General features: G+C 37.4%; 3 protein-coding genes and 1 pseudogene across 3 annotated transcripts; all 4 read right to left on the bottom strand.

The window, feature by feature from the left end:
* Nucleotides 1–312: 312 nt before the first annotated feature.
* Nucleotides 313–1,898, bottom strand: LOC116112793 (annotated as a pseudogene).
* A 5,120-nt stretch (nucleotides 1,899–7,018) lies between these two features.
* Nucleotides 7,019–8,203, bottom strand: LOC116112843 (AAA-ATPase At3g28510-like). Its single transcript, XM_031398967.1, has one exon. The coding sequence runs from the start codon at nucleotides 7,715–7,717 to the stop codon at nucleotides 7,142–7,144; it is 576 nt and encodes a 191-aa protein (XP_031254827.1). The 5' UTR covers nucleotides 7,718–8,203; the 3' UTR covers nucleotides 7,019–7,141.
* Nucleotides 8,204–8,811: 608 nt separating this feature from the next.
* Nucleotides 8,812–11,489, bottom strand: LOC116112844 (AAA-ATPase At3g28580-like). The gene is made up of 2 exons (XM_031398969.1): nucleotides 9,875–11,489; nucleotides 8,812–9,333 (listed from the first exon to the last, which is right to left on the bottom strand). Exons 1-2 carry the CDS (start codon nucleotides 11,319–11,321, stop codon nucleotides 9,146–9,148), a joined length of 1,635 nt encoding a protein of 544 aa, XP_031254829.1. The 5' UTR covers nucleotides 11,322–11,489; the 3' UTR covers nucleotides 8,812–9,145.
* A 3,117-nt stretch (nucleotides 11,490–14,606) lies between these two features.
* LOC116112862 (AAA-ATPase ASD, mitochondrial-like) lies at nucleotides 14,607–16,446 on the bottom strand. The gene has a single exon (XM_031398990.1). The coding sequence runs from the start codon at nucleotides 16,386–16,388 to the stop codon at nucleotides 14,832–14,834; it is 1,557 nt and encodes a 518-aa protein (XP_031254850.1). The 5' UTR covers nucleotides 16,389–16,446; the 3' UTR covers nucleotides 14,607–14,831.
* Nucleotides 16,447–24,272: the final 7,826 nt, after the last annotated feature.

The following is a 24,272-nucleotide window of genomic DNA, read 5'->3' as shown; positions in this document are numbered from 1 at the left end:
CAAAGAAACATAATGGTCACAAGGAAAAACAAGAGGTGAGCTAATCAGCTACAGCATATTCAGTGATCTGCTATACAAACAATCACTGCTAATCATCATAATTTGCACACATAGGATACAATCTAATCTAATGCTTGCTGCTAACCAGCTCCAGCTAGCATTCACTATAAACAATCACTAGCAACAGTTGCTTATTCTGAAGATATACAATACATTTACATAAACACTGATAGCCACACTAGCGCCAAACTTACAAGATTATAACCAAGTCTTCACAAGTTGTGAAACCATTTTAACATCAATTCTCCCTCCTTATCTTCCTCGTTGATGAACATTCTCTTCACGAATTAGCGAAGTCTCATCCCCTTTCACATTCTCTTTAGTAGAATCAGTACACTTTTCCTCCTTTTCTTTCTCGGCCTTTAAGCGCGCTTCTTCCTCAACCTTCTTTATGGCTTCCTCCTTTGCCTCCTTAAGAGCTTCAATCAGATTCTTCAAACAAGTCTCTGCATCATCCTTATCAGACTTTGGCATCAAATTCTCTGCAACATCTGCAGGAATCATATCGGTTTCGGCCAACTGATTGCCAACTTCTGAAACAGCTCATGTGAGTCGATATCTAAATAATTCTTGGCTAGCACCTTGAATGCTTCAAAGCCACAGAGGACATTTCAATATTCTGTCCATCCTTCCTCTTCTGAAGTGCTGGATAAGCTGTCCACAAAATTGTAGTGAACACAATGATTCTTTCTCCCCACAAGCTGACAAAGGCCATCAATGAAATTTAAAAGCCCAGATAGAGTAACCTTACTTTCTTTGCTTTCATTCTCTTCTTTCAGTGCCTTTAATGATATTTTCTCCCCTTTATCCGCAGCTTTCTTCTTTTTCTTCTCGCGCTGACCAGTAAGATCAAGTGAGCAATCAATGTCCTCTATAACTATCATAGATTATTTGTTGTCTCAATCAAGACTTCTCAACTCTGAGTTGTCCGCGACGTGGTAAGTTCAAGATCATAGACATCATAGTTCAACAAATGGCCATGGCAGCAATCATGGTTGATTTGCCAGTTCTGGAGGGCCATAAAGGAGATACCCTCTCTTCCAAGCCTTCCCAATTTTTGAATAGTACTCTTTAGCCTCACTGAACTTCTTGAGGTCATTCTTGATCTCTTCCTTCTTCTCTGTCTCCATTGCCAATGAATCAAAAGTTGCAGGATGCTCAAAAGGGACATGGCTCCACTTTCTTTCTCTCCCGCCACTCTTATTCTTGATATTACTGAACAGCTTTCGCTGACGGTTCTTCACTGCAATAGCCTTTCCTTCATCAAACACATGCTTAACATAAGACCCTGTGATGAGTTCTCGATGACGTTTATGGAATTAAGCTTGTAATATCTCTGCTCATCCGAACCTGCAAAATAGAAATGATTGGTGTGGGAGGAGTCTTAGACTCAAATCCACCAAACTTTGAACCCGTTAAACTCATCTAATACCTCTTTCTTTCGTGCACGCTAAGGATCACAGACGGCTACCTTCCATAACATCAGTAAATCTTTAGCCTGCAAAGAGGCGTGGTACTGAGATAGTTTGTATGGCAGAGAAGATTTCATTAGGCTTATATTTACCAGTGTACTCATCAAAGGTAATTTCAATGTAAGGACTCAAAAAGCGAAACAATTTGTGATTAATTCTTATAAAAAAGAGCCGGAAGTAAGTAGGGAAGAAAGTTCTAAACATAACTGATGCAACAGTTGCATAGTTACAACTGAGGTTAGAGTAACCCAGAACTCTCCCATTGACACCATTTTGCTCTACTTTTGCTGCCTTTCAGAACTTACATGTCTACTATTATATAAAGTCTTGTTGCTTGCTGATGAAGTTACAAGAAGCCGCCACCATCTCCTGTTTTTTTCTAAGTGGCTTCCAATATGAAATTAAATAAGTATAGTGGAAAGAAACACGGAAGCAACCACAAACACTAAGGTTAATGGCCATTCTTTTTCTCTGTTTTTTCTGTCGTTATTTTGTTGTCCATTCATCCTCTGGCTAACTCAAGTAGGAAAATATATTCCAGCCAACCAGTTTGACTAACATCAGTGCGGATCTAGGAATTTCACACTATGGGGCAAAAATAAACCAAAAAAAAATAAAACCAATCATAAACGTATTTTTTTCATACAGATGAACTTCACAAAAAGTTCAATACAAATAAATATCTTAAAAAAACACAATTTTTTGTAAAAATAAACAAATTTTCTATAATTGTCCCGACGAGTTTCATATCTGAAAACTTTAGATAATCATCTCATCGTCAATTGTATCAATACATCTTTCTCAATATAAGTGACCAAACAATCATCCATCTATTGATCTCTCATTCAATTGTGTAAGACTTTTCACAAGATTCATTACAAAAAAAAAAAAAAAAAGGCCCTTTCTACGGTCAGAGTCACATTGGTAAAACCAATGCAACTTTTACAAGCCATACACCAATGGATACAAAATGTTTTTTTAAACCAAACGAATTCTATGCCAAATCACCAATTCCTGTAACTCAGCAAATTCATCACATAATGCATATCAATAACATAAGTCTCAGTCTGGTTTTCAAGTATCATCAACAAGTGCAGAAAAATCAAATGGATAAAACTAACCAAACCCATTCTTCCCTCTCTTCTCTTTTTCCTTTCCTTTGCTTCTTCTTCCTTTCATCTTTATGAGTTTTTTCTCTCTTCTTCTCATTTTGGGCGAACAACCCAGTTTATGTATAAAACAGCTTCTTAGAATTAAAACTGTCGAAAAGTCTCTTATTCCCATGACCCTGCCACATCAACTTTCTATTTTAAAATACTCAGATTGCTCCCCTAGTTCATGCAAACCTTGTAGCTCTTATTACTTTCATTTTCACTCCTAATAAAACTTTAAAAACTAACATACTCCTCTTGCATAAAATAAAATCACAAAAAATATGAAATATATATATTAGGATAAAAATGGGGTTTACAAAAACAAAATCCAAACTTACCGGGGGTCGTTTCATTCCCAAAATCTCAAAGTTCTACAGAGGCAAAATTAAATAAATATAAAATCTAAGAGTGTGTTTAGTAGAGTATTTTGAATAGTATTTTTGAAAATTTTGAATTGGATTGTTATTACGAGAATATGATTTAAAAATTAACAAACATCCCTAATTTGTTAATTTAGCAAAATACCTCCTATAATAAAACATTAAAATTAACAAAAACACTCACACCCACCATTAAATGCCGAAAGCCGGCTACCACCACGGAGGGTGGATGGAAGTTGCCAGAATGGCGCACGACTGGCTGGATTTGGCCGGTCGTGTCCCGATCTAGCCTTTTCGTCTAGATCACCATGGATCTGGTCGGAAAAGACCAAATCTACGACAACTATTTGGCTGTTGACGGTCACCCTACGGTGGTGGTGGCTAACATCGGCATTTAATGGCCAACTAAAAGCATAGAAAATTTTTCATTGTTGGATTTCTAGTAGGAATAAAAATAATCAGAATCATGCACCTTCACCCCTTTTATTTATTTATTTGTTTTGTTGGGTTCCCTAGAAGAGAATTGAAACTAAAATTCTTATGCAAGTGTTTAACACTAAGCAGGATACATTTCTTGAGAAATTCTTCTTTTGTTTAAACAAGAACAAGAGCCATGCAGGTGAAAACAACTTAATAGGAATCTACTGCTTAAAGGCTATAATCAATAAGTTACTTGTTTCTGAAGTCACTGATTCAAAGATGATATTTTTTATCTTCCATTAGCAATAGTTTTTGGATCTTAATCTGTGGCATGGAGTCAGATTCCATTGTACTTTTCAATCTTAGAGAAAGCTTTAGAATCCCTTTGGTTTGATTCATTTGGACTACCTCATCAATTTGATTGGACCAATCATGTATAAATTGTAGCTATGAGTATTTAAGCAAGTTTTATCTGGTATTGTTGCTTTTCTGCTGAGTATTTCTGATATTCTTGTTGCAATTAAGATCCATGCTCCCATCTGTGCCTCCTTATGGATGAAACCATTCTCTTTCTGTTAATTTTAAAAGCATCTCCCAGTTTAAGGGTTTTCTGCCAAACATTCACAAAAAGCCACCTATAAAGTGGGCCAAAAAAAACTATATAAAATTATTAAAACTTGGATCATCTGAAATTACAAGAATGATGTAAGAAAGGGGACATGGAAACTTCAGCAAAGGTTCCAATAGAATTGTTATGAGACTGCTTTAATTTACAACTTTGGACTTTAATTGAATGTTGATTAAAATATTTATCAGATGACTGGAGATTGGATTCTGATACATTAATGACAAGTAGCTGATATCATATCACTGATGTAAGGGTCCTTTGGTGTTAATCAAGAGTTGCATACTTTTATTTTGTTTTAACAACTTTGTTGATCTTCCCATTCAAAGCAAAATCTGTAACATTACAATTCTACACGTCTCTAATAGAATATGAATCAAATCTAATAGTTCAGCTCCAGCTAGCATTCACTACAAACAACACAAGAAACCACAAACATCAGATTCATGGCAATTCTTTTTCCTTTGTTTTTTCTTTCTTTTCTTTTGTTGTCCCATTCATCCTGTCACTAACTCAAGCATATAAATATATATTCAGCCTGTCATCTTTGAATAAAATTCTCATTCTTATGCAAGTGACATTATTTATATTCAATAAACAAAGAAAAACTAAAGTTGATCATGCGTGAAAAAGATAGAATCAACAATGAATTACACATAAAGTTTCTTCTTAGTTCTCATCTCGGAACCGAATAGGTTTTTGAAAACACACATTTCAAGTACATTTTTGTTAAGGTGCTTTTCCTTCAAGATAATACCTTAAAAAATACAAAAAAGTTGACTAGAGCTAGAGCAGAGAAATTGTCACTGTTGTAGGGTATCAGGAATAGAATTAATCTGAATCATGCACCTTCAGCCCTCTTATTTGTTTATTGTCTTGTTAGGTCCACAGAAAGAGAATTGAAACTAAACTTCTCATGCAAGTGTTTAACACTTAGCAGTATCCATTTCTGGAGAAATTCTATTCTAGTATGAACAAGAACAAGAGCCATGCAGATGAAAACAAGTTAATAGGAATCTGCAGCTTAAAGGCTATAATCAATTAGTTACTTGCTTCTGAAGTCACTGATTCAAAGATAAGAAATTTGGTCTTTCTTTAGCAACTCTTTTTGAATCTTAATCTGTAGGATGGAGTCAAATTCCATTACCTCATCAGTTTGATTGGATCAATCTTTACAAAAATTGTAGCATGGTATGTATAATCAGCAAAAAAGCCACAATTACTGAATAAAACTTGCTTAAACACTCATAACTTATGCTTATAGTAGTTCTGAAATCCTTTTTGATTGATTCGCATTAGCATTTAAGATCAATTCTCCCCTCTGTGGCCTTCCTTAGCGATGATACTATTCTCTCTTTCAGATATTAGATAAGCACTTCCCTGTAAAATACTTCAGGAGTTTACTGTCAAACATTCACAAAAAAGTCCTGCACATAAATGTACAAACTTGGATCATCTGAAGTTATAAAAATGATGTAAGAAAGGGAATATGGAAACTTCCGCAAAGGATCAAATAGCATTGTTATAAGGCTGCTTCAATTGAATGTTGATTAAAATATTTATCAGATGACTGGAAATTGGATTCTGATACATTGATGACATGTAGCTGATATCATATCACTGATGTAAGGGGTCCTGTTAATCAAGAGTTACATATATTTATTTTGTCTTAACAAATTCATTGATCTTCCCATTAAAGGCAGAATCTGTAACATTACAATTCTTCACGTCTCTAATAGAATATTAATCAAACCTAATAGTTCGAATCAACTCCAGCAAACATTCACTACAAACAACAGAAGAAACCACTAGGACTAAATTCATGGCAACTCTTTTTCCTTTGTTTTTTCTGTTATTTTTTTTTGGCTGTCCATTCAGATTGTCACTAACTCAATTATATGAACGTATATTTAGCCTGTCATCTTTGAATAATATCTCACTCTTATGCAAGTGGCATTATTTATATTCCACAGACCATGAAAAACTAAAGTTGATCATGCAAGAAATAGACAGATATCAGGAAGTGAATTACACATATAGTCTTCTTAATTTCATCTCGAAACTGAATAGGTGTGCAAAAACACACTTGTCAAGTACTTTTTTGAGTGCTTCATTCAAACCTAGAGCATAGAACCTGGCACTGTTGGATAGTAGAGAAATAGTTTAAGAATTCAGAATCATGCATCTTCACCCCTCTAATTTATTGTTTTGTTATGTCCCCTAGAAGAGAATTGAAGCTAAAATGCACGAACAAGGGCCATGGCAAGAACAAAACTCAAGGAACTGACGGGGGCTAGAAAACAAACATAGGAATCTACTGCTCAAACTTAAAGAGTATTAACAATTTAGTTGCTTTCGCAATGTCACCGATACAAAGTTATTATAGAATCCCTCGGCGATTCATTTGGTTGACTCTCTCATCCATTTTGTTGATCAGCTGTAACATTAGTTGCAGCCTGGTGTGCCATATCAGCAGAAAGCCACAACACAAAAATAAAATGAAAATAAACACTATATGACAAATGAGAGAAAACACTATATGAAAGATACATGTAGTCTAAAATTCAGTGAATTTATATGTGAATCGTAACTTTTCGTTTTCCTAACTGTAGTAATCTGCAACACTTGCATAAAAGATAGAAGATAAATTCAGAATGAATACAATAAAATCAAACCAACAACATTTTATTGACTTATTTACAAACAATATCATGATTTACACACACAATACAAACTAAAACCAATATAGCCTTGCTGCTAATAAGCTCCAGCATATTCCAATAAACAACCACTGCTGATCATCCTCATTTACAGACATTATGTCCAAATCAATCTAATAGCTAGCTTGCTGCTATCAGCTCAAGCTTGTATCCTAGCAACATCACTGTGCAATTCAGTTGCTATTCTGCAAGTTGTACAATATATTTACACAACACACTGATAGCCACACTATTTACAAATTTAAAAGATATATCCAAGCCTTCACAAGTTGTGAAACCATTGTTGGTCGAATTCTCGGTAGCTTCAAGATCAATTCTCCCCTCCTTTATCTGCCTTTTTGATGAAACCATTCTCTTTCACAGGCTTGGCTGAAGTTTCATCACCTTTCACATTCTCCTTAGCAGAATCAGTACACTTGTCCTCCTTTTTCTCTTCTTTCTCTGCCTTTGAGCGCACTTCTTCCTCAGCCTTCTTTACTGCTTCCTCCTTCACCACCTTAAGAGCTTCAATCAGATTCTTCAAACAAGTCTCTGCATCATCCTCATCAGACTTTGGCATCAAATTCTCTGCTACATCTGCAGGAATCATATTTCTTTCTGCCAACTGATTGTCAACTTCTGCAAACAGCTCATGTGAGTCAATATCTAAATAATTCTTGGCTAGCACCTTGAATGTTTCAAAGCCATAATAGGACATTTCAATACGCTTGTCCGTCCTTCCTCTCCTGATAGCTGCTGGATCAAGTTTGTCCACATAATTAGTAGTGAACACAATGACCGTTTCTCCCACACAAGCTGACCAGAGGCCATCAATGAAATTCAAAAGCCCTGATAAAGTAACCTTACTTTCTTTGCTTTCATTCTCTTCTTTCAGTGCCTTACACATAAAGTTTCTTAAGTTACATCTCGAAACCGGCTGGTTTGCAAAACACACATGTCAACTACTCTTTTATAAGGTGCTTTTCATTCAAACCCTTAAAAAGAATTTCTTGAAAATTTACCTATTAAATACAGAAAGTTTCCTAAAGCATAGAACCTGTCACTGTTGAATATCTGGCAGAAAAAGAATCAGAATTCAGAATCATGCATCTTTACCCCTCCTATTCATTTATTAGTTTGGTTGGGTCCCCTAGAAGAAATTTAGACTAAAGTTCTTGTACAAGTGTTTCATACTAATCAGTGTCCATTTCTTGGGAAATTCTTTTATACTTGGTACAAGAACAAGGGTAACCATAGGAATCTACTGCTTAAAGGCCATAAATTAGTTATCTGCTTCTGCAATGTCACGGATTCAAAGATACCGATAGAATCTCTTTGGTTTGATTCATTTGGACTGCCTCATCAGTTTTTTTGGATCAACCTTAACGTAAGTTGTTGCCTACAGGTCTTTTAATCAGGAGAAAATCCACAACTGAATAAAACTTGCTTAAACACTCATAGATAATGTTTACAGTAGTTCTGAAATCCTTTTATTGCTTGAATTTGCAATAGCATTTAAGATCAATATTCCCCTCTTCGGCCTTCCTTATCGATGAAACCATTCTCTTCCAAAGGATTACATAAACCCTTCACTGTGTCAAAATATTCACAGGAAGTCCCGCACATAAATGCAAAAACTACACAAGGGGATGAAATATTTTATAAAATAAAACAAACTTGGACCTTCTGATTTTCCAAGAGTGAAGTAAGAAAGGGAGCATGGAAACTTCAGCAAAGATTCCAAAAGCATTGTTATAAGGGTGATTTTGGATTCTGATACATTGGTGACATGCACCATGATATCAGAGCACTGATGTAAGGGTCCCTTAGCTGTTAATATAAGAGTTAAATATATGTTTTGTCTTTGATCTCCCCGTTAAGTAGAGAATTTGTAACACAATGATTCTTCACGTCTCTGTTGGCGACTCGAATTCAGGGCATTAAATAAATTTATTCCTAAACTTTAGATTATCAATCAAACACATCATGATTGCCTCAGTATGCCTTAACTGTAATTTAAAGTAATTACATCAAAGAAACATAATGGTCACAAGGAAAAACAAGAGGTGATCTAATCAGCTAAAGCATATTCAGCTAATCTGCTATACAAACAATCACTGCTAATCATCATAATTTGCACACATAGGATACAAATCTAATCTAATAGCTTGCTGCTAACCAGCTCCAGCTAGCATTCACTATAAACAATCACTATGCAACAGTTGCTTATTCTGCAAGATATACAATACATTTACATAAACACTGATAGCCACACTAGCGCCAAACTTACAAGATTATAACCAAGTCTTCACAAGTTGTGAAACCATTTTTAACATCAATTCTCCCCTCCTTTATCTTCCTCATAGATGAAACCATTCTCTTTCACAGACTTAGCTGAAGTCTCATCCCCTTTCACGTTCTCTTTAGTAGAATCAGTACACTTTTCCTCCTTTTCTTTCTCGGCCTTTAAGCGCGCTTCTTCCTCAACCTTCTTTATGGCTTCCTCCTTTGCCTCCTTAAGAGCTTCAATCAGATTCTTCAAACAAGTCTCTGCATCATCCTTATCAGACTTTGGCATCAAATTCTCTGCAACATCTGCAGGAATCATATCGGTTTCGGCCAACTGATTGCCAACTTCTGCAAACAGCTCATGTGAGTCGATATCTAAATAATTCTTGGCTAGCACCTTGAATGCTTCAAAGCCACANAGCATATTCAGCTAATCTGCTATACAAACAATCACTGCTAATCATCATAATTTGCACACATAGGATACAAATCTAATCTAATAGCTTGCTGCTAACCAGCTCCAGCTAGCATTCACTATAAACAATCACTATGCAACAGTTGCTTATTCTGCAAGATATACAATACATTTACATAAACACTGATAGCCACACTAGCGCCAAACTTACAAGATTATAACCAAGTCTTCACAAGTTGTGAAACCATTTTTAACATCAATTCTCCCCTCCTTTATCTTCCTCATAGATGAAACCATTCTCTTTCACAGACTTAGCTGAAGTCTCATCCCCTTTCACGTTCTCTTTAGTAGAATCAGTACACTTTTCCTCCTTTTCTTTCTCGGCCTTTGAGCGCGCTTCTTCCTCAACCTTCTTTATGGCTTCCTCCTTTGCCTCCTTAAGAGCTTCAATCAGATTCTTCAAACAAGTCTCTGCATTATCCTTATCAGACTTTGGCATCAAATTCTCTGCAACATCTGCAGGAATCATATCGGTTTCGGCCAACTGATTGCCAACTTCTGCAAACAGCTCATGTGAGTCGATATCTAAATAATTCTTGGCTAGCACCTTGAATGCTTCAAAGCCACAATAGGACATTTCAATATGCATGTCCATCCTTCCTCTTCTGATAAGTGCTGGATCAAGCTTGTCCACAAAATTAGTAGTGAACACAATGATTCTTTCTCCCCCACAAGCTGACCAAAGGCCATCAATGAAATTTAAAAGCCCAGATAGAGTAACCTTACTTTCTTTGCTTTCATTCTCTTCTTTCAGTGCCTTTTTAATGATATTTTTCTCCCCTTTATCCGCAGCTTTCTTCTTTTTCTTCTCGCGCTGACCAGTAAGATCAAGTGAGCAATCAATGTCCTCTATAACTATCATAGATTTATTTGTTGTCTCAATCAAAAGACTTCTCAACTCTGAGTTGTCCGCGACTGTGGTAAGTTCAAGATCATAGACATCATAGTTCAACAAATTGGCCATGGCAGCAATCATGGTTGATTTGCCAGTTCCTGGAGGGCCATAAAGGAGATACCCTCTCTTCCAAGCCTTCCCAATTTTTGAATAGTACTCTTTAGCCTCACTGAACTTCTTGAGGTCATTCTTGATCTCTTCCTTCTTCTCTGTCTCCATTGCCAATGAATCAAAAGTTGCAGGATGCTCAAAAGGGACATGGCTCCACTTTCTTTCTCTCCCGCCACTCTTATTCTTGATATTACTGAACAGCTTTCGCTGACGGTTCTTCACTGCAATAGCCTTTCCTTCATCAAACACATGCTTAACATAAGACCCTGTGATGAGTTCTCGATGACGTTTATGGAATTTAAGCTTGTAATATCTCTTCTCATCCGAACCTGCAAAAATAGAAATTGATTGTGTTTTGGGAGGAGTCTTATGACTCAATACCCACCAAACTTTGACCCCATTAAACTCATCTAATACCTCCTCTCTTTCGTGCACGCTAAGGATCACAGACTGGCTACCTTCCATAACATCAGCCTTAAATCTTTTAGCCTGCAAAGAGGCGTTGGTACTGAGATAGTTTTGTATGGCAGAGAAGATTTCATTAGGCTTTAGATATTTACCAGTGTACTCATCAAAGGTAACTTCAATGTAAGGACTCAAAAAGCGAAACAATTTGTGATTAATTCTTACAAAATAGAGCCGGAAGTAAGTGGGGAAGAAAGTTCTAAACATAACTGATGCAACAGTTGCACTAGTTACAACTGAGGTTAGAGTAACCCAGAACTCTCCCATTGACACCATTTTGCTCTACTTTGTTGCTCTTTCAGAACTTACATGTCTACTATTATATAGAGTCTTGTTGCTTGCTGATGAAGTTACAAGAAGCCGTCACCATCTCCTTTTTTTTTTTTTCTAAGTTGGCTTCCAATATGAAATTAAATAAGTATCAGTGGAAAGAACAACGGAAGCAACCACAAACACTAAGGTTAATGGCCATTCTTTTTCCTCTGTTTTTTCTGTCGTTNAGTCTTGTTGCTTGCTGATGAAGTTACAAGAAGCCGCCACCATCTCCTGTTTTTTTCTAAGTTGGCTTCCAATATGAAATTAAATAAGTATCAGTGGAAAGAACAACGGAAGCAACCACAAACACTAAGGTTAATGGCCATTCTTTTTCCTCTGTTTTTTCTGTCGTTTATTTTGTTGTCCATTCATCCTGTGGCTAACTCAAGTAGGAAAATATATTTCCAGCCAACCAGCTTTGACTAACATCAGTGACGGATCTAGGAATTTCACACTATGGGGGCAAAAATAAACCAAAAAAAAATTAAAATCAATCATAAACATATATTTTTTTTTTTATAACGATGAACTTCAACAAAAAGTTACAAAATACAAATAAATATCTTAAAAAAACACAATTTTTTGTAAAAATAAAACAAATTTTCTATAATTGTCCTCGACGAGTTTTCATATTCTGAAAACTTTAGATAATCATCTCATCGTCAATTGTATCAAATACATCTTTCTCAATATAAGTGACCAAACAATCATCCATCTATTGATCTCTCATTCAATTGTGTAACTGACTTTTCACAAGATTCATTAAAAAAAAAAAAAAAAAAAAGGCCCTTTCTACGGTCAGAGTCACAATTGGTAAAACCAATGCAACTTTTACAAGCCTATACACCAATGGATACAAAATGTTTTTTTTAAACCAAACTGAATTCTTAGCCAAATCACCAATTCCTTGTAACTCAGCAAATTCATCACAATAATGCATATCAATAACATAAGTCTCAGTCTGGTTTTCAAGTATCATCAACTCAAGTGCAGAAAAATCAAATGGATAAAACTAACCAAACCCATTCTTCCCTCTCTTCTCTTTTTCCTTTTCCTTTGCTTCTTCTTCCTTTCATCTTTATGAGTTTTTCTCTCTTCTTCTTCATTTTGGGCGAACAACCCAGTTTATGTATAAAACAGCTTCTTAGAATTATGAAACTGTCCGAAAAGTCTCTTATTCACCATGACCCTGCCACATCAACTTTCTATTTTAAAAATACTCAGATTGCTCCCCTCAGTTACATGCAAACCTTGTAGCTCTTATTACTTTCATTTTCACTCCTAATAAAACTTTTAAAAACTAACATATCCTCTTGCATAAAAATAAAAATCACAAAAAATATGAAATATATATATTAGGATTAAAAATGGGGTTTTACAAAAACAAAATCCAAACTTACCGTGGGGGTCGTTTCATTCCCAAAATCTCAAAGTTCTACAGAGGCAAAATTTAAATAAATATAAAATCTAAGAGTGTGTTTAGTAGAGTATTTTGAATAGTATTTTTGAAAATTTTGAATTGGATTGTTATTACGAGAATATGATTTAAAAATTAACAAAACATCCCCTATATTTGTTAATTTAGCAAAATACCTCCTATAATAAAACATTAAAAATTAACAAAAACACTCACACCCACCCATTAAATGCCGACAGCCGGCTACCACCACCGGAGGGTGGATGGAAGTTGCCAGAATGGCGCACGACTGGCTGGATTTGGCCGGTCGTGTCCCGATCTAGCCTTTTTCGTCTAGATCCACCATGGATCTGGTCGGAAAAGACCAAATCTACGACCAACTATTTGGCTGTTGACGGTCACCCTACGGTGGTGGTGGCTAACATCCGGCATTTAATGGCCAACTATTTCACTTCACTGCAACCATATCTTGAGAAATTTTTCTGTACTTTGAACAAGAACAAGGACCATCTACATGAAAACAACTTAACAGAATCTACTGCTTTAAAGGCTATAATCAAACAGTGACTTGCTTCTTCAATGTCACTGATTCAAAGATGATAATCAGCTTAAAACAACTTCTTTGGCAATGAGTGTAAGGACCAAAGTGTGTGAAATTATACCTAAATTTTTATTCTAGTTCTGAAATCCTGTTGCTTGACTCCCTGGTAACGTTAAAGATCAATTCCCCCCTCTGTAGCCTTCATTATCTATGAAATATTGCTCATTAAACGAATTTTATATCAGCTCTTCACTATAAATCACTTTAGAGCTTTCTATCAAACATCAAAAAAAGGTCCTACACATAAATGTACAAACCACAGGATGGGATAAAATTTTATATACAATTAATAAAACTTGACCATCTGAAGTTATAAGAATGATGTGAAAAAGGGAACAAGGAAACTTCAGCAAAGGTTCCAATAGCATTATTATAAGAGTGATTTTGGCTCAAGTTACACCTACTTGTAGACTGACTCTTTCTGGCTATATATTTTGTTTATTGCCACTAATTTGGAACTTCAAACCATCACTTGCATAGATAGATGTATGATAAATTGATGATGATGAATATGGGAGAATAAAAAATAATAACCTTTAATTAACTTAATAATTAACATCATAATATCTGTTAAGGTCGCATTTACCATATGTGCTAGGCTTATGGATTAATCAGCATACATATGGGGGTTTCATTTCCTAAATAATTTTAAAAAAAAAAAAGGTAAATCTATAATAAACAAACCAGAACTAAGGCCACTGGGTGAACAGAGCTGCAACTATTAGGTTGTTTCTCCTCCATCTCCATCTCCATCTCATTAGTTTAAGTATGAGGCTTTGCACTCAGAGAAGGAAGAAGAGCTTGCTGCTTCTTCTCTCTGATGGTTAGTGAAGCCAGCGATCACTCCATTTTCAGCTCTCTCAATCTCAATCTCAATGCTGTGATGATTGATTATGATTTTGTTTTCTTTGTTCTGTGTGTGTTTTACTGGTTTGTAAATTGAAATTCAAGCATTTTGACAAGTTTTTTTTTAGAGGCACTCTCTTGTTTTACCCAAAAAAAAGCTTGGATTTCTGGTTCAAAATCCAATCTTTCAAGAGGGTTTTCTTTGGATTCTCTAGTTGAGCGACAATGGCATTTTGGTTTTAGCCCAGGCACTTGCCAATTCAAATGGGTTTGCTTAAAATTTGTAGATTCTAGTTAGAAGGTTATGAATATGAATACTTTTGAATTCTAGCAGACTTGAAATTTTCTTGCAAGTTTACTTTAGCTGAATCCTGAAGCTTCATGACACCAAATGGAAAATATCTCTTTCATTATAAGAAAAGAAACTATGAAGAATATCAAAATAAGGAAGAAAAACCACTATGCAAAGTTGCTTATTCTGCAATATCAAAATACATAAACGCTGAGAGCGTTTCAGCAACAAATTTTCAAGATTTTATCATTGTCTTCACAAGTTTTGACATTCCTGTTGCATGAATCCTCAGTATTATCAAGATCAATTCTTCCCTCATTTAACTTCCTTATCTATGGAACCATTCTCTTTCACTGAATTAGCTGCAGTTTCATCGCCTTTCTTGTTCTCTTCCTTAGAATCAGCCTCCTTCGCCTTCTCCTCCTTCTCCTTCTCTTCTTTCTCTGCCTTTAGCCGTGCTTCTTCCTCAGCCTTCTTTATGGCTTCCTCCTTCGCCACTTTAAGACCTTCAATCAAATTCTTCAAACATGTCTCTGCATCATCCTCATCAGACTTCGGCATCAAATTCTCAGCAACATCAGCTGGAGTCATATTGGTTTCTGCCAACTGATAGCCAACTTCCGCAAACAACTCATGTGAGTCGATGTCTAAATAATTCTTGGCTAGCACCTTGAATGCCTCAAGACCACAATAGGACATTTCAATGTGCTTGTCCATCCTTCCTCTCCTGATAAGTGCTGGATCAAGCTTGTCCACATAATTTGTAGTGAACACAATAAGTCTTTCTCCCCCACAAGCTGACCAAAGGCCATCAATGAAATTCAAAAGCCCGGATAAAGTAACCTTACTTGCTTTGTTTTCACCATCTTCTTTCATCTTCTTTTCAATGGGATTTTTCTCCTCTTCATCCCCATCTTTCTCCTTTTTCTTCTCACGCTGACCAGTAAGATCAAGCGAGCAATCAATGTCCTCAATAACAATGATTGACTTGTTTGTTGTCTCAATTAACAGACTCCTCAGCTCTGAGTTGTCCATGACCGTGGTAAGTTCAAGATCATACACATCATAGTTCAAATAATTGGCCATGGCTGCAATCATGGTTGATTTACCAGTTCCTGGAGGGCCATAAAGGAGATACCCTCTCTTCCAAGCCTTCCCAATTTTCGTATAGTACTCTTTTCCCTCTCTGAACTTCTTGAGGTCTTTCTTGATCTCCTCCTTCTTCTGTGTCTCCATTGCCAATGTATCAAATGTCGCAGGATGCTCAAATTGTACATGGCTCCACTTTGTTGATCTCCAGCCATACCAATTTTTGCTAGGATTGTTACTGAATAGCTTGCGCTGCCGCTCCTTCACTGCAATGGCCTTTCCTCCATCAAACACATGCTTTACATAAGACTTTGTGATGAGTTCTCTGTGGCTCTTATGGAAAGTGAGCTTGTAAAACCGCTTCTCATCCGCAGCTGGATAAAAAGAAAATTGTTGTGTTCTGGGGATTGTCTTACCCAATACCCACCAAACCTTGATCCCTTCAAACTCATCTGTCACCTCTTCTCTATCCTCCATGCTAAGAACCAAAGACTGGCTATCTTTCACAACATCAGCCTTGAACCGAGTAGCATGCAACGAGGCTTTGGTACTGAGATAATTCTGTATGGCAGAGAAGGCTTCACTACGCTTCATACGTCCACCAGAGAATTCATCAAACCGAATTTCAATGTAAGGATAAAGGAACCGAACCAACTTTAGACTATATTTTTCGACATAGCCCCAAAGTTGATAAGGGAAGTATTGCTTGAAAATAGCTGATACAAACATAGCACTTGCTACAACTGAGCCTAGAGTGGCCCATAACTCTCCCATCGTCACCATTTTGCTCTACTCTCTTGCTCTTTCTGATATAATTTTTTTTTTTTTTCTTTAGACTGTCAAGATGGAAAGGATTATATAGTGCCTTGAGACTTGTTGATTAAGTTATAAATTGCCTGTGAGTGTATGAGGGGCTTCCATTGTGGAAATACTTAAAAGATTCAAGGGTCAATTACAGGTTCATTGTTTTATTTTGTATTTCTGTCTTATGTGTGGCATGTCTCATTCATCCTGCCCCCAAGTTAACTCAAGTCTATATTAATCTTTGACCGCACATGATTTTTATGCAAATGCCATTTTTTATACTCCAAAACCAAAGAAATTGAAGTTGATGGTCCATGAAAAAACACATTATTAGAAAACAAAACCTTATGATGTTGCAACAGTAGAGTAAGAAAGGGTGCATGGAAACTTCACAGCAAAGTTTCCAATAGCATTATTTTCTCATAATGTGGACAAATTAAAAACATGTGCAGCTTTCTCTATTGTCTCTTCTCTTTCCACATAAATACGAATAGATGCCAATTTCTTTGTCTGTACTTGCGAGTTTTCTAATATATCAGTTGACTAGTTGTTTTCTATGTCAAGCTGTTAAGTTTCTATTCTATATTATACTGCAAGACATAATCTTCCGGTTGACCGGTTTGCAAACCGGTTTCATTAAAAAGCTTTCCTTTTCTTTTCTTTTTTTTATATCTTATGATCAAACAATTTCCTATATTTTTGGATGACAAAATTTTAAGAGATAAAAAAACCAAATGATCCACAACAATTTGACCAATTAAGCATCAATTAATGCTAATGAATTCTTCTCATCCGAGCATAATAACTAATCATCATCAATTACATTATCATAAAATATAAAGTGTTCTTTTAAATTTTAATGGCCAAGTACAAAAGTGATTAAGAAAATAACAAGTGAAAGTTGCAAACTGGAGTCTCCCCTCCACTTTAAGGCTTAAGCAGTCTTCAATTGGCCAAGTGTAATCACATAATCACCTACAAGAGGAATGCAAAACTTACATTTACTCTCTCTATTACCTTTCAAAAACTAATAATTTAAATGGATTGATATTATGTTTTAAGGCCAAATATCATAATAGAGTATGCAAAAGGATTGATTCCAACAATTATTAAATGATATCCTAGGAACATTATAATGAGAAAATAATCAAAATATCAATAAGCATATTCAGATAGTAGTTGTACAAAATATCTAAATGATTATCAATGGATTTTTTACAGATAAATGTTCAAAGAGTAGTTGGATGTGGAGAAGCCAAGGATGTGATATGTGGTATTGTGGATAAACTTAGAGCTGACACCTTGATCATGGGAAGCCACGGTTATGGTTTCATCAAAAGGTATCACTTTTGAACTAACTCAATTTTATTTGAGTAGAAAAACTGTCTAATGCTAATGCTGATTATTTTAACAGGGCTCTTCTGGGAAGTGTGAGTGATTATTGTGCCAAGCATGTCAAGTGTCCAGTGGCAATCGTGAAGCATGGGGAGGAGATATGAAATTAGTTTCTATTCCTTAAATATGATGAATGATTCTAACAGATTACACGAAATTACACAAAACATTTAAGAAGTACACAATGTTGGAGTTGTCGACTACTTCAGCATTAATGGGTAACGGAGACGCACTCAGGGATCCCGCTGCCCAGTCAGCGGGCAGGTGCCCCGCTCCCCGGTGAGCGAGCGGGGGTCGCGGGGGCAATGCCCCCGAGCCCGTAGACGGTTTTGGGCTTTTCCATGTATAACCGCTGTAGGATTTCTTTTAAGTTATTAATTCCTTTTTGGGTTGGGCTTAGGAATAGGAATCCTTGTAAAACTAGGTTTAATCTCTTAAACCTAGTATATAAACATACTTTTCTCTTGTTATGAGTGTGAGAGCAATTCATTCATTGTAAACGAGAGAGGTGAGGCATATTGCAATAATATTGACTCAGCTGGACGTAGCCTACATTGGGTGAACCAGGGTAAATCGCGCGTATTACATTCTTTGTTTACTGTTTGTTTTGTTTAACTATTATTATTTTGTTCCTGTTGCTTCTCTATTTCGTTCAATTGGTATCAGAGCAAGGTTCTGTTAGATCGTGATTTAGAGATGGCGGGATCAAAGGTTGAGATTGAGAAGTTCGACGGCAAACGCTTCGAGCTCTGGAAACTGCGGATGGAGGATCTACTCGTTGATAGGGACCTGTGGGGTGCAATTGTGAATGATAGGCCAACAGTCGGGACTGCCGTTGTTACAACGAGTGAAACGTCTGGAACTGGATTGTCAAGTACACTTGGGTCTAAACCTGCTGAAGGAGAATTATCAGCGACTGATCGTGCCGCACTTGCTGAATGGGACAAGATGGATCGGAAAGCCAGAGGTTTGATTCGCATCTGTCTTGAGGACTCTGTTCTAACGAATGTGATGGATCAGGATACGGCTAAGGGTTTATGGCAGAAGCTGGAAAATATGTATCTGAGTAAGTCTTTGGTGAACGTGCTGTTCCGTCACAAGAAACTCTACAATCTCCATATGCATGATGGGATTCTCTTGTTGCACATCTGGATGAGTTTAATACTCTGGTGAATCAACTGCTGGCTGTGGTGTACAACTCACCGAATCTGAGAAAGTGGTAACACTGTTATGCTCGCTGCCTGATACGTGGGACAATCTGATTGTTGCGATTGGTGGTGGAGGATTGACACAAATGTAATGGGAATCTGTATATTCTAAATTGTTGGCAGAGGATATGCGGCGAAGAGGTTCAGAGGGTTCGTCTAGGGATGCTTTAACTGCTAGGGGACGAAACCTTGATAGGAATTCTAATAAGTCTAGCGACAGGGGAAAGTCGCGAGGTAGATCTAAGAGCAATGATAAAAGTAAGATTAAATGCTAGAGATGTCAGGAATTTGGGCATTTTAAGAAAGACTGCAGAAAAAACCGGTGAAGGGGAAGGAAGCTGAAACTTCGTACAAACGGGAATCAAATGGTGATATGTATGTGGCTGCTACATGTATGGCTAGATCAGACCAATCAGTTTGGTATGTTGATACTGGTGCGTCATTCGATATGACACCTCACAAGGAATGGTTTTGTGAGTATGAGACATACAATGGAGGAAACGTTCTGTTAGGAGATGATACTGCTGTGAAGATTATTGGTCGCGGGAAAATCAGGCTGAGGTTGCATGATGGTTCAGTGAGGATGCTCCCTGAAGTGATGCACATCCCTGGTATGAGTAGAAATCTGCTCTCTATTGGAACAATGGCTGACGCAGGTATAGTATTCAATTGTGACATAACATCCTGTAAGATGACTCGGGGATCTATGGTTATTGCACGAGGAGTTCGACATGGTACACTATACAGGCTACAAGCATCAGTTGTAAGACATTCCTCTTTGGGTGGTTATGTTTCGGAAAAGGAGGCTGAAAAAGAAATTGATTTTGCAACATTGTGGCATCAGCGAATGGGGCACATTGGAGAGTCGGCTTTGTCTACTTTGGTGACTCAGAATATGGCTAAAGGTATTCCTAACTGTTCCATGAGTTTTGGGTTTTGTGAGGAATGTTTACAAGGCAAGCAAAATCGGGTTAGTTTTCAATCGATAGGCACGAGAGCAACAAAAATACTGGAGTTAATTCAAAGTAACGTTTTTGGGCCCACTCCAGTGGAATCTGTTGGTAAATCCAGGTATTATGTATCTTTCATTGATGATTTTTCTAGATACTGTTGGGTTTATTTCATGCGCAGCAAGTCTGAGGCTTTTGAGAAATTTCGGGAATTTAAAGCCTTAGTTGAGAATCAGTTTGATAGGAAGATTAAAGCTTTGCAAACTGATAATGGCGGTGAGTTTGCTCTAGTAATTTTGAGCAATTTTGTGCAACACACGAATTGCAAGCAAAACTACACCTTACACGCTCACACAAAATGGAGTGGCTGAACTCTCAATCGATCACTGTTGAGAAGGCTAGATGTATGCTGAATACGACGATTTGGGGTCTGAATTTTGGGCTGAAGACTTGCAATGGCTTGTTATTTGAGAATTGGTCTCCCACTTCTTCTGTTAAAGACATGACGCCATATGAAGCTTTATGGTAAGAAACCTAATCTGTCTTTTATTCGAGTTTTTGGTTGTGATGCGTAGGTGCATGTGCCAAGGAGAAGAGAAGCAAGCTTGACAGCAAGTCTGAGAAGTGCAAGTTTGTGGGGTTCAAAGATGGCATCAAGGGATACAAGTTGTGGAACCCTGTGAGTAGAAGCATTATCTACAGCAGAGATGTAATCTTTAGAGAGGTAAAACAACGTGTTGGCCTCTTGAAGATCTTGAGCAGTTAAAGAAAATTCAGTTTGATGTGACTACAGTAGAGCAAGAGGAGGAGATGACTCCTAGTTGCTGTAGAGACTGAAATTTAGAGTCTACAGAATCTGACCATGAAGTAAACTTGATGTGTGGCTGATGAGGGTTCTGTGGTGATTTTGAGGACTATTCTGATGATAAAGTTGTGGTGCCATCAACTTTGAGGAGATCTACAAGAGTTAGAAAGGCACCAGTTCGTTTCTCTCTAAGTGCCTTGAGTGGATTACTGCTTTGAATGTGATTGGTGATGAACCTAGGAATGTAAATGAAGCAAGAGCCATGGAAGATGCAAATCTGTAGGAGGTTGCAATGAATGATGAGATGCAGTCACTGGACAAGATAATACTGGACCCTATGAAATTGCCTAAGGATAGAAAGGAATTGTTGCAAGTGGGTGTTCAAAAGAAAGTTGCAGGCAGATGGGACAATTGCAAAGTATAAGGCGAGACTCGTTGCAAAGGGAATCTCGCAGATTGAGGGTGTTGATTATGGTGAGATTTTCTCTCTTGTGGCCAAGTTAACATCAATCAGGTATGTTCTATCTATTGCTGCTGCGTTTGATCTTGAAATTGACAACTTGATGTAAAGACGGCATTCTTACATGGAGATTTAGAGGAGGAAATTTCCATGAGGCAACTGAGAGGTTTGTATGTAAAGGGAAGAAGACTTGGTGGGTAGGTTGAGGAAGTCTCTGTATGGGCTTAAACATCACCAAGGATGTGGTACCAAAAGTTCGACTCCTATGTCTTCAGCTGGTTTTAGCCGCAGCAACGTGATCACTGTGTGTATGTAAAGGTTAGAAATGTCTTTGTTATTTTAACCTTATATGTAGATGATATGTTGCTGATAGGGAATAGCAAGAGTTGATATTCTGTGAAGGGTTTGTGGCTGCACAATTTGACATGAAGGTCTTGGGGCTGCAAATTTTATTTTGGGTATGCAAATTACTAAGATCGTCGAGTTGTAAATTGTGGTTAGGGCAGAAAAAGTACATCGAGGAGTGTTGAAGAAATTTAACATGGTAGACTGCAAACCTGTGAGACTCCTATGACTTTGGGAGTGAAATTGTCTACTGATCAGTGTCCTAAGTCTGAGGAAGATGCTGAGAAATGACACATGTGCGTATGCGAGTGCTGTAGGTAGTTTGATGTATGCCATGGTGTCACACGACCCGTATTACACAAGCGTGGAGTTTTTGAGTCGCTTTATGTCAAATCCTGGTAAGGAGCATTGGAGTGCTGTAAGAGGGTTCTTAGATATCTTCGTGGGACCTCGGATTTATCATTTGTTATGGAGGCATGGCGACTGGGGATGAGCTAGATGAATGGTTTTGTGGATGTTGATTGGGGAGTGATCTCGATAGTAGGCGTTCCATAAGTGGGTATGTATTCTCTTTATTTGGTGCTGCTGTTGTTGGATGAGTAAAAGGCAAATATTGTGGCTTTGTCATCTACTAAGGCAGAATACATGGCATTGACACATGCTGGCAAGGAAGCTATGTGGCTTCGAAGATTGAGTTTGACTTTTTAGGCTTTTCAAGCTTGATGTTGTGAAGATTGGATGTGACAATCAAGGGGCTATTTACTTAGCCAAGAATCCTGCCTTTCATTCGCGATCAAAACACATTGACATACAATACCATTTCATCAGGCAAAAGGTGGAGGAAAAATTGGTGTTGTTAGAGAAGGTTGATACACTTGTTAATGCTGCAGATTTTCTTACCAAGGCTGTGAGCTTAGCAAAGTTTACATGGTGTGTTGATAAGGTAGGCCTTCATTGTGTGAAGTATTCGCCAAGTGGGAGAATGTTGGAGTTGTCGACTACTTCAGCATTAATGGGTAACGGAGACGCACTCAGGGGTCCCGTTGCCCGGTCAGCGGGTGGGTGCCCCCCTCCCCGGTGAGCGAGCGGGGGTCGCGGGGGCAGCGCCCTCTAGCCCGTAGGCGGTTTTGGGCTTTTCCATGTATAACCGCTGTAGGATTTCTTTTAAGTTATTAATTCCTTTTTGGGTTGGGCTTAGGAATAGGAATCCTTGTAAAACTAGGTTTAATCTCTTAAACCTAGTATATAAACATACTTTTCTCTTGTTATGAGTGTGAGAGCAATTCATTCATTGTAAACGAGAGAGGTGAGGTATATTGCAATAATATTGACTCAGCTAGACGTAGCCTACATTGGGCGAACCAGGGTAAATCGCGCGTATTATTTTTCTTTGTTTACTGTTTGATTTGTTTTACTATTATATTTTGTTCCTGTTGTTGTCTCTATTTCGTTCACACAAAAGACTAATAGCAGATTTTATTTGCTCTCACGTCAAACTAAAGTTTAAGAACAGCAACACATACAGAAAGTTTAACTCTATCAAACCAGATAAAATTTTAATTACATGGGCATCACCTATGTTACAATCATTATTATCCAATCATTACAATCATTTTATTTCTTTACCAAACTAACACAACTTAAATTCAAGTAAAAGAATGTGGATTCCAATTAAACATCAAGACAAAACCATTAATTAACATTAGTTAACCAACAAGGCAACAAAACAAGCACGTAATAAATTAACAATAATAAGTTCCTTTTATCACCAACACCACATGCACATCCATTCAATTTTAACATGCATACTAATAAACCTCACCACTCAATATCCAAGATCATAAATATTAATAAAAAGTCACTGATGAACACCCGACCTGCAAATCCACAAACAGTCCAACAATCTATCCACACACAACCAACACACACTTAAATGACAAAGGTCATGTTATATTACTAACCAAACAGTACCATACATACACAGAATATTCATTCAATAGTAATGTCCTAGCAATACTCAATGACCTATGATAGAGATCAAATAACAAGTACAAAAGAAAATGGAAATTGCAGGACTGACTTCGAGGGTCAGCAGCCTCCACAATGACTGACTTCGAGGGTCAGTAGCCTCCCTTCCCAAAATGGCTTAAATGTTCTCAATCCCCTCCCTCTCGCATCAAGCCCCTTTTTATTCTCTCTTGACACCTAACAGAATTCTCTTCTCTCCACTCCTCACAAGCCAGTTGTCCCACTTATAACAAACTCTAACCTCCTGCCTCACCAATATTCCCCTGCTTCTTCCCTCTCTTCTTCCTACGGTAGACCACACCCTCTGGTTGCTCAACATTACCCTCCCCAAGGAGAGCCACCTTGTCCTCAAGGTGGAAAGAAGGAAACTGACATTGGATGGTTGCAAAGTCTTCCCAAGTGTTTTCAAACGGGGGGAGGCCTTTCCATTGAATGAGCACTTCCCACTGCCCATTAATGAGTTTCCTTATTTTGAGTACAGCTTCCGATTCAAGTTGTAGTATGAGATCTTCATTGAGGGCAGCCGGTAGCGGTTGACTATTGGGAATTGGAAAAGTAGCCTTTTTCAATTGTGAAACATGAAAGACATTTTGAATACGAGCTGAAGGTGGAAGTGCCAGCCGGTAAGCAACTGCCCCAATTCTGTCCGTGATAACAAATGGACCGTAAAAT

This window comes from Pistacia vera, unplaced genomic scaffold, assembly GCF_008641045.1.
Source record: "Pistacia vera cultivar Batoury unplaced genomic scaffold, PisVer_v2 Contig67, whole genome shotgun sequence".
Classification (NCBI taxonomy): domain Eukaryota; kingdom Viridiplantae; phylum Streptophyta; class Magnoliopsida; order Sapindales; family Anacardiaceae; genus Pistacia; species Pistacia vera.
This window is presented reverse-complemented; position numbering and strand designations above follow the sequence as displayed.